Source organism: Protopterus annectens, chromosome 4.part0, assembly GCF_019279795.1.
Source record: "Protopterus annectens isolate FY-2018-M chromosome 4.part0, PAN1.0, whole genome shotgun sequence".
Taxonomy (NCBI): Eukaryota; Metazoa; Chordata; order Ceratodontiformes; family Protopteridae; genus Protopterus; species Protopterus annectens.
In genome coordinates, this window is record NC_056733.1 from 302,927,684 (window position 1) to 302,943,987 (window position 16,304).

Sequence of the window (16,304 nt, forward strand, 5' to 3'; positions counted from 1 at the left end):
AAATGTGGTAGTTGTTGGGAAATATTAAAGCAACACCACCTCCTTTCCTCTTTATATGGTCATTACAGATACTATTATATCCTAGAGGTGTAATTTTTTTATTTTGATATGCTGGGTTTAAGCCAAGTTTTAGTTAGAGTAAGAGCATCAGGCTTATGTTCAGTAATGCAGGCAGGCAGTTCAGCAGTTTTATTTCTTATGCTTCTGACATTTATGGCAGCAAAAGTTTGATTACCAGGGTTCTGGATTGACCAATGTAGGGTTAGAGTAGTATGTGGAACAAAATTGTCTTAATCTTCATTGTGGTAGGTGGGGCCAGGATTGGGGGAATGCCTCCTCCTAGAAAGACTTTAGTATATTGGGGAGTTGTTAATACTAGTCCTTTGGAGAGCATCTTTCCACTTAATTTTGTTTTGGCTTGAGTTGAAGTGGAGTTAGACAGTCTATATTTGGAGTAAAGTTGAGGGGCATCATTAAATAGGTTAGGTGTGATGTGTGGAGAGTGCAGGGAGGAAGTATGAACAGGTGGATGGGACAGAGTTGGAGATATGTTGAGAGATATTATAGAGTCATGTCAGGATGAAAGGTAGGCCAGTAGAAGGAGATGAATAGAGGATAAGCTGAGTAGTAGCATCATTAAGTAAAAGGATATGTATGTCCTGTATGAGGGTTGGGAGAGTGGCCTAATGGTTAAGGTGTTTGCCTTATAAACACAAGGTGCAGGGTTTGAGTCTCACAAGGGATAATTGGCTAGGCTTAAAATGTCTCACAAGGGCAGTTAGCCTAGTTATAATCTATGAACCTATCTATGAACCTATGTTATAGCTGGCAGGTAGTGGGGAAGTAGGAATCAGGAAGGAAAAAGAAGCTGCAGGATAGAATGATATTTAATGGTAGTGTAGTCGGAAGGCTGACAGAGAATACATAGTAAAGAAATATTTTCTATGAAGGAAGAGAGTTAGGTTGTCCTCGTATCATCTCTCGAATGTAAGGAATAGGGGGCTTAAAAGCTAGTATATGCAAATGTAAGTAAAATAGGGAGAAGTGAGGGTTTATTTGTGAAAAGTAGAAGATACAAAGTAGAATAGATAGGTGCTATAAGGGAGGGTTGTCTGACTATGAATGTATATGCTGTAGAGCAGTATGGGAGGATGAGAGGTAGTTGGTAATGGTGATAAAAGATTAAATGGAAGTTGGTAATTAGGTAAAAAGAAACAGCAGTGTTTGTATGATAGCAATAAGGTTGTTTTGGAGGGTTAGGGAATAGAACTCACAAGTGTAATATTTGTAGGAAGTATAATAGTAGAGTGAGAAGGAGTGAGTAATGGGCATTCATCCTCAAAACAAATTAGAGCAGAGGGTAATCAGTTTATAGCAAATACATAACAATTAGATTGGGGTGCAAAGTAAAACAGGTTTTCTTTCATTTCCTGAATGCAGAAACCTGTCAACCAGCAACACTAAGAAACTGGTATATACAGTGTAACCTATTGGTCAAGATAAAGGACAGTAGCTAACTTAGTTAAGTGGTCTTAGAGTGCAAAGACAACTCTGTCAGGGGGTGTTAAAAACTAATTTCTAGCAAAGACAGGCATGTATTTGACTAGATAAAGTTAATACACAGCAAAGTTCACCAAGTTCATTTTTTTTACATTGTGCAAAGACAAAATTCTCAGTGAAAATGCTTGGGAGTTGCCCCTTGTGGCAGAACTTCTGCAGTATTGGGGACAGATGTAGTGACCACAAGCTACTGCACAAAGACAAAATTCTCAGTGACAACGTTCAGGAGTTGGCCCTTGTGGCAGAAATTCTGCAGTATCGAGATCAGATGTAGTGACCACAGGCTATTGTAAAAAGACAAAATTCTCAGTGAAAATGTTTGGGAGTTTTAGATATGTAACATAACATTTCATCTCTGTATTTATTAGTAGAATTATATATAATATTTTGGACTCACGGCTGTACTCTACACAGTTCAAAAGCTGGATTACCAGTCTTTTGTTTCATGACATATTTATTCTTAAAAATGCAGTTTTAGTTATAAGTTAGATAGTTACTTCATTTGATGTTATTAACACTAGATTTGTTATAATACTCACATTTTGTACACTTACGGATAATAAGGGATCACAATAGTGTGCCATAAAGAATAACGTTGGGGGACACATAGCAAGATTTATCTTTGTGGCATCTAATTTTAATTGTTCATTCAAAGGTGCTGCGTATGTATCTGCATTTTTTATTTCATTTGTATCCATAAGTGGGGTGTCATTTGTTGCAGATTGGTTTCTTGAAAAAGTAATTGGGTGACACACTGAAATTTAAAGCATAAATAAATCAAATAAATCAAGTTAAAGTCATGTGACTATATGAGGATGGCAAATGTGTTCTGCTTTTATAACCACTTTTTGGCCATTTTCGTTGACCACAAGAGTCCTGTATTGCTGCTCACTATCACCATTTGGTTGCAATTTGTGTTACCCTGTATTTATCATCTTCTTAGACCATGGAGTTTGCTTCTTTTGTGGTCCAGTGTCAATCTCAGGTTTCCACTCAAGCACTGCTGCAGCCAAACCCTCCCTGTGAGAAAGGAAAGCTATCTCCACATACACTGATGGTTGTTTTACTACAATAACACATTGCCTCCTTCAGAGCTCTTGTTCCACACCTTCTCCATGAGGAGTAACAGCAAATCTTGGGTCATTTAACGACCTCTCACTGGCTGACCCTGTAAGGTTCACTGAAAAGCAATTAAAACCTTGAAACACTAGTTGGTCAGGAAGATACCTTGCTGATGCACATATATCATCAAAAAGGACAAGGCTGGGCATAGGTGGAGGAAGATACAGAAGGCTTTTTTGTGGTAAAGCTTCCATTACTGCTGGCCTAGGATATTTACTACACATTTTTCTGAATCCTCATAAAACTGCTCAGGAAGTTTGCCACATGTGCCCTTTCAATGATTTCAGAATTGTTTTGTCAGGTCTTGGAATAAAAGATGGCTTACATCTCCACAGAGACACCACATCCCATGAGTAAACTCCACAGTTGCAGCTAAAGCAGTAGCTTTGCCAATACATGTACACCATGTCCTAGCATCTGATTCTGTTTGACACCACACTGCAGCCATCAAATATCCAATTATCAAGGCAATAAAAGTAAGAACAAGACATTACTGTATAATCTTGACAGTAAAATATCTCTAAAGAATAGAATATCTATCTATTTCTATTTAGACTATAATAATTTCTTAAAATCTGAAAAATAACTTATTGCAGCAGAAAGATGCAAAGCTTTAACCATTCAATTACAAACTGCAATCTCCTGAGCAATGACTGCCAGCATCCACACTTCTACTGTAGTATGAATCTAAAGTAGATAGAAACACAACTCTGAAAATTAAATGTGTCAAGAGTACATAGATACCATAAAGCTACAATTTCTAATTGCATTGTTTCCTTATGTCTAAAGGGAAGAGTCAGATGACTTTAATCTATTATAACTGGTTGCCCTACTTTTACAAAGGTTATTTGAGTTATAGCTTTGGGTTGTGTAGTTTAATTTCATCAGAAATTTCATTATAATCTGTTCTTCAGCACCTACTTTATCAGTTTATCACGTCAGTTTAATGTTTTCTCATACCTATTAATCATATCGCAACTAAGAATTGCTCATATATGAGCTAGACTATGTTAACTATTGGTATAAGAACAAGACGCCAACTAAATGTGAAAAAAATATAGTACAGTTCATTTTGGTAAATAAAATATCTCCACATCATACTATATGGGTAAGACACTCCTCCAATCAGACAATATTGTAAGGTATCTAAGCACTTATTGATAATTCCTCATCTTTTGACCATCATGTCTCTATAACAGTTCAAAATGTATTCTGTCTGGAACCGTTCAATTATAGATCCAAAGAAGTCTTCATTGTCCTTTACTCATCTTTAGTCAAACTCTTTATTAAATATAATTCCCTCTTTGATGTGTATTTATTGAAATATATCACTCAATTTGAGAGACTTTATAGAGATTCAAAACTAAATGTCAGTGGCCTCAGGACACTCAGTTATTCCACCAAACTCCTCTGTCTGTGCCTAATATTTTGAAGTCTTTAAAGGACCAGCCCTCCTTTAATATCTTATTCCTTTGGAGAAGAAATGGTTCTTCACATGCAAGGTTAAAATATGTCAAATGTCATCAACATATAAATAAGCCACTTTGGTTTGGCAGCTTTATATCCCAATGTATTATCCATTTCTGTAACCAACTTCCAAATCAAGGCTGTAAGGAGTTTTTGAATATGACTTATTGGCTAGGCCTGTAATTGTTTATAGACTGACTGCATTTCATCACCAAAAGAGCACAACGGTCCCACACTAAGGCAAAATGGCTTACACCCAATGAAAAATAAATGTATACAATTCATAGCATCCCTTGTGAACAAAGTTTTCAATTTAAACTCATTCTCCTTCTTTGCTGGAGTCTGTGTGGCAAAACTTCCCCTTAGAAACCCAGCTCCATTTCAGTATCTATGCTTAAACCTAATATTCTTCAGAAAATAAAAAAATAATACCTCCTACTCAAAACTTCATGAAGAATTAAAGAACTGCCTATTCACATACGCATTATGCTAATCCTGCCAGAATACTGGTAACACCTAAAAACAAACCACTTACAAATCATTTTTTCTTCTATATTTTAATAAAGAAATATCCAACTCTTCCTCTTGTATTTTCTTGAAACCACTGTATTCATCCTGTGACTCATTTTTTGTGATACACGAGTTTTCTGGATGTCAGGCAGATTTAGTGGGCTATGGGTGATCCTGGTTATTTCAGTTTTAGCAATCCCTGCCATTTCAATAAAATGGTACATCTCAGTGTGTTTGTAATCCAGTCATGGTTATCCATGTACCATGTTTCTGTCACTTAAACCCAAGTGATTGTGAACCCATCAAACACATGTAAGTCACATGTAGAGAATAAATTGTTTTTGCACGAAGGCAACCTCTCCCAACATAACTTTTTGATCACACAACATGGAGAAAGGAGGAATTTCTCAAAAAACCTGCAAAGCAGTCTTAAGCAAAGAGCAATTTTGCAGTGCCAATGTGTACACTAGACAAGCTATAATCAAAACCTAATGTGAGCAGTTGTGTTTGGGCTATTAAAATATACTCAAGTGTTCATTGGCCACATGTACAGACCTATCTCTGTTACAGCACTGTATTAAGCTGGACTATCAAAGCAACTGAAACAGGCATTATTCAAGTAGAACACATGATTCGGTAGCCATCCTCTTCCATTGCTCCTTTGTCTTGCTCCATTATGGTGTCTCATCCATGTTTGTACTGTAAATGCTGTTTGCTCATTTATCACTAATCTCTGCTTAGAGATCACTCCATTGTAATAGTCATCACTTGTTATTCTGATATACCAAATGAAGAGGACAGAATTTCCCTGATAATTTTCAATGCCTTGTTATTGGCTAGTATAAATGTCTGCTAATGAAAGACTCAAACCTGTCGCTTAGGATCCTGGTTCCACTCCACAGCTGTCACCATTATTAATGTAATGTAGTGCAACAGATAGATCAAACAGAGATGGTATTAGAACCTACTTTAGAAGGAGCAATTTTGGACTCAGTGTTCCCAAATGAGTAGGAAGAAATGATGTTAGATTTGGATGTGGCCAAGCCTCTAGTAGCAGATGTGATTTACAATCACCTTAACAATTTCCTGATCTTCAAGAGTACAACATGAGTCATAGTGCATTAAGAAAGCACCAGCAAGCAGCCATGAAAATAATGCAGGAGAACAATGAAGGTGCATAAAATCTAGCATCACAAAACCAACAAGCATCTGTGTGAGACAAACAGTCAAATCAAAAAGGAGGGAGATAATGTGATTCTGAAGTGGTGCCGTAGCAAATATTCAAAGTAAACATAAGCATTTCAGAAATATGGAAAATGGAAGGTGGAGGACAGCTACCAAATAAAGAAAGAAGTAAGAGAAAGCATTAGAAGCATTCAGTAAAACAAAGACCCATACTGCAGAAAAGGCTGTAAATGCTGTCATGAAAGGAGCCAAAACCTTTAGAAAGGTGAGGAAAAAAGATTTAAAGGAGGGACAATAAAGCTTAATAAAACAGATGGGAGATGGAAAAGGGTAGTAGAAAGAATTATTTAATTAATACTTTTGTAAAGTATTGAATAAGTGGGATACAATGGCAGAGTTATTGCATAGTGTTACTAGAAATGCCATGGATAAAGGAACTCACCCCACCTTTTCACAGTTAAGGCGGTTATGAATGAAATCTGGTGATTAAAGAAGGACAAGCAAATAGACCTGGTGGAAGTAACCCATCCTCTTATATACTTGAAGGAGGGTAGCATTCTTAACAACTTGAAAGGGCAGAGAAAGGTCATATCAGAGAATTTTAATAACAAAGGCATGGACAGGACAAAAATCTTGACCCCTCTCATTACTTAACAAAATGAATTCCAAGGTATTTATTTTATATAAAGCATGACTCTTCATGGATTAAGACTAAACTATGATATTAAAAGTTTTAGACCTACATATACAGTATTTTAGCAAGTCAATGGACACTGTACAACACAAAGAAATTAGTGAGCATGTTACATAAATTTGCTGTGGCTCCCAGTATAGCACAATAGTTGACATTTTAGCTAGATAAAAGTTTAGAAAGGATAGCTGTAAATTATGTCTAGTGAGATGAAAAAAGAAGTCATGTTCTTACCATAATGTTCCATCTGTGCTGTTGATCTTCATTCAGTCATGACTGATGGGTTTCGGTTCTGTCCTTGGAACCAACTCGGCCAATATAACAAGCTTGAGCCAGCCAAAAACTCTTGAGCTAAGGTTTTCCATAGTGCCCCTTTTCTTATTTCCTCAGATTGAGTTTGCCTGTAAGAATGAGAAAGCGGAAGCTTTGTCTGAGCAAATGCCCTAGCAAGCAACCAGGACCAAACCTGAACCTTCAGGAGCCTTTGCAGGGGAGTAGGGGGCTGGGATGTAATGAATGAATGAAGACTGACAACACAGATGGAATGCTATGGCAAGAACATAACTTCTTTATCTGATGTTGTCAATCTTCATGCATTCATGACTGATGGGACAGAGTCCCTAGCTACTTTATGTCCTGGGAGACCCTATGGAAGCATATTTCTGAGCACCATTGATGCAAAGGATGCTCTACCCCTGGAGACCATGTCCAATTTGTAATGAGTGATAAATGTATGAGGGGTAGCCCACATAGCTGTTGCAAAAATGTCATCCATGAATGAAAGGACACCAAAGTCGAAACTGACCTGGTAGAATCAACCTTGACTTTAGTTGATAGACTCATTTTATTTTGATGACGAACAAAAGTGATACAATCTCTCAACCATTTCGACAAGATGACTTTGGAAACTGGGTTGCCTAGTCGAGGACCTGAAAAGGACAGGAATATTTGGTTCAGTTTAGTGAAGGATTTCATTCTGTCCAAATAAAAACATAATTGTCTGTGTATATCTAACAAATGCAAACAATATTCCCCTTTGTTTAAAAGATTTGGGAAGAAAACTGGCAGATTAATGGCTTGGTTAACACCGAAGTCTGATACAGCTTTGGGTAGAAAGGGGTTAGTCCAAAGGGATATTCTCTTTTTGTGAAAAACTAAGTAATGTTGTTTTACACACAAGGCCTGTTATTCTGATATTCTCCTGGCTGATGTGATGGCTACCAGGAATAAAGTCTTCCAAGACAAAAATTTTATATTGCAAGTAGCAGCTGGCTCAAAGGGTCAATGAGTCAGCATTTGTAGGACTAGTGTCAAATTCCAAGGTTCAATGGGCTCTTTAAAGGGTGGCTTCAAATGCATGACTCCTTTTAAGAAGGTTTTCAGAGATGGTGAGATAACAAAGAGAAATCTTCGAAACAATTATGGAAAGTTGAGATAGAGACTAAATGGACTCTAATAGTAGAAGCTGAGGCTCCTGAATGGAGTAAGATTGACAAACACTCCAGCACTGTATTAATTGGAGCTGTAAAGGGGTCAAGTCCTTTTCCTCGAGACCACAACACAAGTCTGTTCCACTTACTATAACAAATTTTTCTGGTGGACGGTTTATGGGAAGCAAGAAGTATTTTCTGCATGGGGGAAGATAGATTATTTTGCCTTGTAGTGACTGGAAGTGGAGGTACCAAGCAGTCAGCTTGAGGCTCGATAGCTTTGGATGGACTAACCCCTATGGATGTGACAGTAATCCTGGAGTCAGATCTAGAGTCCACGGAAGCTGAACTAGGGGAGGTCAAAGGAAGGGAAAACAGATTTGGCGTGGCCAATAGGGAGCAATGAGGATTACTTTGCTTCTCTACCGATGTGCTTTCTTTAGAAATAGAGGAATCAGAAGAAATGGAGGGAAAGCATAAAGCAGTCGTGGGGGTCAATCATGTACAAGAGCATCCCTCTGGGACTCCCCCAGCGGGAGGATTAGGGCAAATTATCTGCTGCATTTGTGATTGATGGGAGATGCAAATAGATCGCAGCAAGGCTGACCCCAGCAACAAAAAATCTCCAACACTACTTTGGGATTGAGGCAGGAGAATGCACTTTGTCCACAATCATTGGTATTCCCAGGAATATACGTTGCTACCAGAAAGTGGTCAGAAGCTATCACCCACTGCCATTCTCTCATGGCTTCCCGACATAATGGGTAGGATCTGGTTCCTCCTTGTTTGTTGATATACCAGACGATTGACATTTCCGAATGGATAGCAATTGTCCCCAAAGGGAGGGCATATTGGAATGCTTGCAACACCAGAAGTACCACCCTCAGTTCTAGGACACTGATATGCAAATTGGCCTGTAAGAGGGACCAAGTGCCTTGGACTGTCTTTCCCTGAAAATGCCCCACCTCCACCCATCAGGGATGCATCCGGGGTCACTATGGCCTTGGGCTGAGGAGGTGAAAAGGGGCGACTCCATAACTCCTCTTTTGACTTCATCCATCAATTTAGATCCTGCTTGCATCAATTCGTTATGCGGATTGGATAAGACAGGGGGGTGTCAACAGAGACCACTGTGATGCTAGGACCCATTGTAGTAGCCTCATATGGAGTCCGGCTAGGGGAACAATGGTGATTGTTGCTGCCATTGACCCTAGCAGTTGAAGTACTAAATGAGTTGGGACTTTGTCCTGCGTGAGTATCACCTGAAGTTGAGATCTTAGCCTCTGTAGTCTGTGATGAGGAAGAGCGACAAGACAGGACCTCTTGCTGAATGTTACTCCTGTGAATTCTAGACTTTGAGACGGTCCTAGTTTTGCCTTTTCTTTGTTGATTGAGGTACATAAGAGCCATGCCAGCTATAGGGTGTAGTGCAAGATGAGAAGTAGTAGATGCTTGGTGGTGGCAGTAAGGAGCCAATCATCTAAATATGGAAACACCTGGAATCCCTGCAGTCTCAAGTGAGCTGTTATTACTGCCATATATCTGGTGAACACGCTGGGGGCTGTGGATAGACCAAAAGGCAGCACTCAGAATTGGTAATGACTAGCTCCCAGCCATAAGCAGAGATATCTCCTGAAGTGTTTGTCCATTTTCCTATGGTAATACGCATCCTGGGTTCTACTGAACACATCCAATTGTCTTTTTCCAGAAACGGATGGACAGACTGAACGGTGACCATCCGGAATTTGGTCTGTTTGATGAATTTGTTTAGGATGCTGAGGTCTAAAATTGGCCTCCAGTCCCCTGTCTTTTTGGCACTAAAAAGAACCTTGAGTAAATTCCTGATTCTACCTGGTGTGGTGGGACTTTTTAGATTACTCTTTTTTTTCAGTAGCTTTTGAATTTCGTGTGGTGCTGCGTGCCTCTGACTAGGTGGAATGTCGGGGAATCACCTTTGCGGATTCACGTAAAGGTCAAAGGGAATGTGGTAACCTCTGGTAATTATCATCAGCGCCCAGGAATGTTATTGTATGCCTGGCTAAGTGGTACAAACAGAATCATCTCCTGACTGCTTCCAGAGGTAAGCAATCACAATGCTCTTCAGAAGCGCTGGTTGGGCTGCCCAGAAAAGGAATCTTGGTTATGCAGGCCGGGCGTCTACCTTGTGAGTTCCCCCCTCTGCACCGGGGGAGACTTGCCACATCTTTCACGAAAAGGCCCTTAGGATTTCCTGAACCACATCTTTCCACTTCTCTGATTCCTGTTGAAGGATCATTGGGGAGTGGAAAATGTACACCAACAGCACACAGGATCTTACCATCCTTTTCACACCTGGCTAAGGTGTTCTTTAACTTTTGGACCAAATAGAGAGGAAGCATCAACAGGAACATAGATGAAGGAAGACTTGAAGGGGTCCCCAAATCACACAAGCCCATCCAGGTGTGATGTCTCAAGATAACACCTGAATGCGCTGCTCTGACCATCCCTTCAATTGTATGCACAATCAACCACATGGATGAAATAGATATGGACTCCAGGGTGGCAAGCTGGGAGGCAACTTTGTCACATACCTCATCAGGCACTGCTCCTGCCAGGGTTCCTGAAAGTTCCATGATCAAGTCCCTCTGAAGACGGGTGAAATGTGCCAGATAATTCAATGACCGAATGACAAAGGTCATTGAAGCCTAAATCCACTTCCCTAATCTGTCCAATGTCTGAGACTCTCTGTTTAGAGGATGGACAGCAGGACTCTCCTCTGTAAGTTCTTTCTTTGTGGCTGGCACCACCACCAAAGCATCTACTGCCAAGCCTTTGAACCACTGAGGGTGATCCTCTGGGGGGGAAATAGTATTTTGTCTGGTCTCTGGGGGATTGGCTCAATGGTGTCAAGGGCCTTCCAAGCATGCTGCACGATGAGGTTGACCAACTCATCTGCAGGAGGGGTCACCCAAGAAGTAGACGGTTGGGCAAGGAAAGCTTGCAAGAATACAGATTCCTCAGAGGAAGGGTTGGTGCGCTTCCAGTCACCCCTCGATTTCAATATCTCTAGTATGTCTCCAAAGGAGACATCTTCAGGGGTTGACCACAGGGATCCTTCCCCCTCATCGTAATCTGCATCTTTGGTGAGAAATTCCTCAGGAAAATCAACGTGTTTTCTCTTGTACAATCTCTTGCAGGGTGGCTCATCAGGGGGAAGGTCTGAAGAGGACACCAAAGAGAGGGTACCCTGTGGTAGGGTATATTACTGTTCCCTTGCCAGATGCCCAGTGTAGTGGACTGTGTCAGCTGTGATCCAGGACACACACACACACACACACACACACACACACACACACATATATATATATATATATATATATATATATAAAAATATATATATATATATATATATATATGCGAGATTCCAGTGCTGAAGGAGATGACTGTGAGTCTGCTGAGGTGAGTGCCCTCTCCATAACTTGGAAGGCAGGGCCACATGAAGAGGGTGGGAGCCCAGAACCAAGAAAGACAACCTTGGAATCGGGGTCACACCCCACTCCGACAAGCCCACCTTCAGTGAAGGAGCCTCAAGAAAACTCAGAGCTGTCAAAGCAACCGTAACAGTATACAGCACTGTAGAAAAAAATCTGTGCCATGCTAGGGATCATGGTGCCAACACACTAATCATGGTCCCGTGGATGGCTCGGCTTCGACTGAGCCATGATCCACAGGGTCAGTTCTGGAACCACGGTGGCACCAAGAGAAGCATCAGCATTGAGGGCCCCAAGACCTGTTTGGCTGAAGGAGGAATATAGGTTGCAATCTGTGCAGAAAAAAACCTTGGTTCCAGGTGGGAGTGAGCTCCTGGATGGATTTGGGATGCCTCTGGCCACTAGGAGCTGATCCATGTCTCATTATGTCAAGCTCCGAAAGGCTCCTGGTGGAACGGGTGAACATCCCTGATGGAGATTCTGGTCGGTCAAGAAAAGGAGTAAGCTGCTGTCCAACATAGGGGTCAATGGAGGTATTGGGTCCTGGCTAGTGTCTCGACCTTCAGCACCAAGGTCAAATGACCTGAAAGTTGTGATGAGGGGATGACCAATTTTGATGGAGAAACTATTTTTGGTGCCAAGACAGTCTGTGGCACTGTGAAAGGGATCGGTACCATGGCAAATGTTGCAGTAGTCGGTTCCGTAGTCAAAGATGGCACCATGGAGGGAGTTTTAGGCTCCAGTGCCGAGACAGTTGTTTGTGCCAGTTTGGCAAGTTTTGTCTTAGGTTTGGTATGAGCCTGGGTATTAGACGTTTTTGGTTCCTGTGACTGAGGAGACACTGGAACTACATGACTCCTCTTTTTTGTCTCTTTCCTAGGAGGGGTTGATACTTCTGCCTCATATAAAGCATCCAAGAAAGGAGTTTTTAGCAGACCTTCTAAAATTAGTTTATTTTTATGCTCTGCTAAAGTGCGGACACTAAAGCCCTTACAGAGCTCGCATGAAGGTTGAGCCTGCAAGTGTGGTACTCCTAAACAGTATACGCAAGAGAGATGCCCATCGGAATTTGACATCTTCCTGCCACATTTGTCACACTGCTTAAAACCAGTGGTGCCTTTTTTTGTTAGCCATTGTCAACAACTACAAAAGGAATAGCAATTAGAAAAACAATTAGAAATGCAAACAGTAAGAAATCCTGTCAAAACACACACAAGGAATTATTTTTTTTTATATATTGCCAACAATGGTAGTAAAGATATACCCAAGACGGTAAAGAAAGGAGGAGGAATACAAACGATGGAATTAAGATTATCAAGAGGTAATGGGAAGGGTGGGGCCTGTACCAGCAATGGTACGAAGAGACACCAACAAGATAATTAGGGGGACAAAAGCACTCACACAGTAAAGGGAACTATATAACTATAAAAATGACTAACAAATTACAGATTTTAGAGAAAAATTAAAGGTAAAAATTTTGAAAGATTTCAAAAATGGTAACACTTAGCTTGAGAGCAGCCCTGATGCATCTTTAATATCTACGTAGCAAATGAGATCTGAGGAGATAAGGAGAGGGGCACTATGGGAAACCTTAGCTTGAGAGTTTTGGCTGACGTGAGCTTGTTATATCGGTGGAGTCAGTTCTGAGGACGGAACCGAAACCCATCAGTCATGAATGAATGAAGACTGACAACATCAGATTGATGATTACAATTTAGCTCAGCAAAAGGTAGTCCATTTTAACTAGACAGCTATGGAGAATGCCTGGAAGGACATTTGTGCCATTTCACTGATAACACAAAAATATACAACATGGCTGATGTACAAAAATTTCTATAAAAGATGAGATGGACTTGTTAAGATAGGAATAATTATTTATAATATTCCAGGTTAAATGTAATGCAAAAATGCAAAGTCGTGTCAGGGAAACAAACTAAGAAAAAAGTATGAAATCTGAAGGAAATCAGAAGGCAAAACAAAAAGTGGAAAAGTACCTGAAGTAGTCATGTGTTACTCTGTAATGGTAAACAAGTAACAGAAAGCAGCACTACTGATTATAGGATCCTGTGATGCACAACAAGAAATACCACAGGAGAAAAACAAGAAGTTATCCCTCTTCAGAGACAGCTTGTCAGATGTCATTCAGACTGCAATGTGCATTTATGGAGACCTTTACAAGGACACTGGCAGGACTAAGGACATTCAGAGGAAGGAAAAGGGATGATAGATGATCTTCAATAAATCCAAATAAGGGAAGTCTATAACTGCTTAATATGGACAATAAAAAATAAAAAATAAATAAATAAAAAGAGAAGGTGTTGTGATTGAAATAAAAATGTAAGCAAGCTAAGTGACACAGACCTAAGTGGGTACCTCATCCAAAAAATGTATAAGAATAAAAAAGCAAGGTCTAAAGATAAAATGTTTTTGGTTAAGTGGAAACTAATAACATTATTCACAGAAAGGGTGGTGGGTGACCGGGACAAGTCCTACCAAAGAGTGTAGAGGTTAAAATAGTTGCAGAATTCAACTGTATATCGGACAGACAAAAGTCTGTTACTGAAGACTGAATACAAATAAACAGTTAGCTAGAATCTGCAGTTTGGCCAGTAGGTATGGAAATGTACAGGCTATATATCTCAAGCAGCACATACAATGGGTTTCAAAATCATTGCTTTTGTCTGTCCAGGCATTTTCCATTACTCTTCCATCATTAAAACAGGTCTGTGTTCAGAATGCACACTGATAAAGAGTAGCACTAATGCCAAACAAAGATTTTACTTAACAAATAAGCTCTATGAAATTGTTTAAATTCTATGTATCCACCAATTAGAGACATTTATTTAGATTACAAAATTAATATTTATTTTTTATAGCAACAGGAAGTCAAACGGGATTAGATCTTTCATATTTTAAAAAGAGAGACGGAGGTCACCACAGAGGAGCATGTAGGCTACTGTGTAGAAGGACAGTCATGCTAATCTATCAGGGCAGTTAAAGGATGTAAAGCCCTTGATTTTCTTGGCAAGCTATCTCTGAGGCACTTCTAGTTGAACGGTATGCTTCATTTTTAACATACCAAAGAGACACCTGTATTCACCGATGGGCCTGATAAGGGCAGAGTACATCAGATACACACACACACACATATATATATATATATATATATATATATATATATATATATATATATTCTATAGATGCAGGATGACATCTATGGATCTTGAAGATATTTCCTTGAATTAATTGGGCCAGACAAAATAATTTCCTGACTACAGTGGAAACATGCTGACTGAGTGACAGAGAATTGTCAGCATAAGTAACTGTGTCTCTTATGACCATGTTTGTTTGAAAAATAACACCATTTAAAACATATAAGGTGGGAGCAGCATTATTGCTGAATGCCACTACACTGCACATTCTGCGCATTTTTGCATTTAACTTCAGATGGTTTTCAGTGCACCGTGCATGTGTGTGTATTCCAGCTTTTGCTGTGAATGAGCAGATAGCAGAGTTCAGTGTGCAGTCATCAGCAAACTTGGTCAACTACTCTTATAGGATACTGGACTTGTTGCCTGCAAAGTAATGTCAGACAGGAGATGGCAGAGCAATGACCTCTGTTTTATCCCATTATTTACAAATATAATTTCAGATAGGATGCCAACAACCGTCTTAACCTGTAATCTGTTGGATAACCAATCTGCAATCCAGCAAGGGTTTATATTAATTTGTTTAAATTTTCAACAATATAAACATGTGGGTTAGTGTCAAAAGCCTTAAAAAGATCAAAAGAAACAGAATGGACTGACAAACTATTGTCCAAACCCTCAGTAACCTTTTCAGAGAAGCTGGTTTAGGAGACAAGACTTATGTTTCAAAAAACAGACTGTCTGGGGTATTGATCATACCATTATGTATTGGTGTCACAGTGAATAATGAACCTATCATAAGAGCCCACTATGTGACCATTTTAATTCTGACACAGAGTGCTAATTAGCTAGTCAGTTACTTTTCTGGTTTCCTGCAACACTGTAAATGCAAACAACACGGTTAAAGCATATAAATTATTTCAGCTTACCTGGTAATAATGGCTAGGTGTGGAGGACTCATACAAGCTCCCATAAATAACACTACATTCTCATGTCGAGTCTGTCTATAACCCATAACCTCTCGTTTGAATGCCTTCAACTGATCTTCATTGTCCATTTCAATGTCAATAAGTCGGATGGCAACTTCCCCATGCCACCGACCATGGAACACGTGGCCAAAGAGACCCTTTCCAATAAGTTCCCCAATTTCTAATTGTTCATAAGGAATATCCCACTCCTGCAGGAATATACTAGTTTGACTGGCCTTGCGGGGGTAGTTGCGTGCTGACAGAAGTGAAAGGTTCATTTCCTCAAAGTCGTCCTGTGAGTCTTCTGCCTCGTCATTGCCATCTTCATTCTACCACGAACAGACAACAGAGTTTTAGTTCTACTTATTAAGAAAGTAAATGCTGCACAGTTCATTTCTTATACTGGAAGGAGAACACACAATCATGGGAAATAAACATTTATCAGTGGACAATATTTGCTTGTAAATTATGCAGCACAAGCATGAAAATGACAGTTGTTTTCAAATGTCAGCCATTTTATTTTATTCATTTCAAAAGCGGATTGTTGCTCTCACTCTTCAATACAAAGTTCTGCAAAGATATGCTGCCAAAAGGATCACAGTCCACACATACAAATCAAAGGCATGAATTACTTTTATGTCATAATATTTCATTCATTTTATGCTTCCTTTTGTTAGATGACAACCAGGACTTATAATGTTAACCTGGGATTCCTTTCAGAATGCTATGACAAAATAATGTGAATCCCAACA

At 39.7% G+C, this 16,304-nt stretch overlaps 1 protein-coding gene across 3 annotated transcripts in view; it reads right to left on the reverse strand.

Annotated features, from left to right (window-relative positions):
• The window catches only part of KSR2 (kinase suppressor of ras 2), a 2,556,886-nt gene that overhangs the window by 720,377 nt on the left and 1,820,205 nt on the right, over positions 1-16,304 (reverse strand). For all 3 annotated transcript variants that reach the window (XM_044068294.1, XM_044068293.1, XM_044068295.1), the window contains one exon: positions 15,514-15,881. In XM_044068294.1, the coding sequence (XP_043924229.1) occupies positions 15,514-15,881 (368 nt within the window). The remainder of the gene's footprint in view (positions 1-15,513; positions 15,882-16,304) is intronic.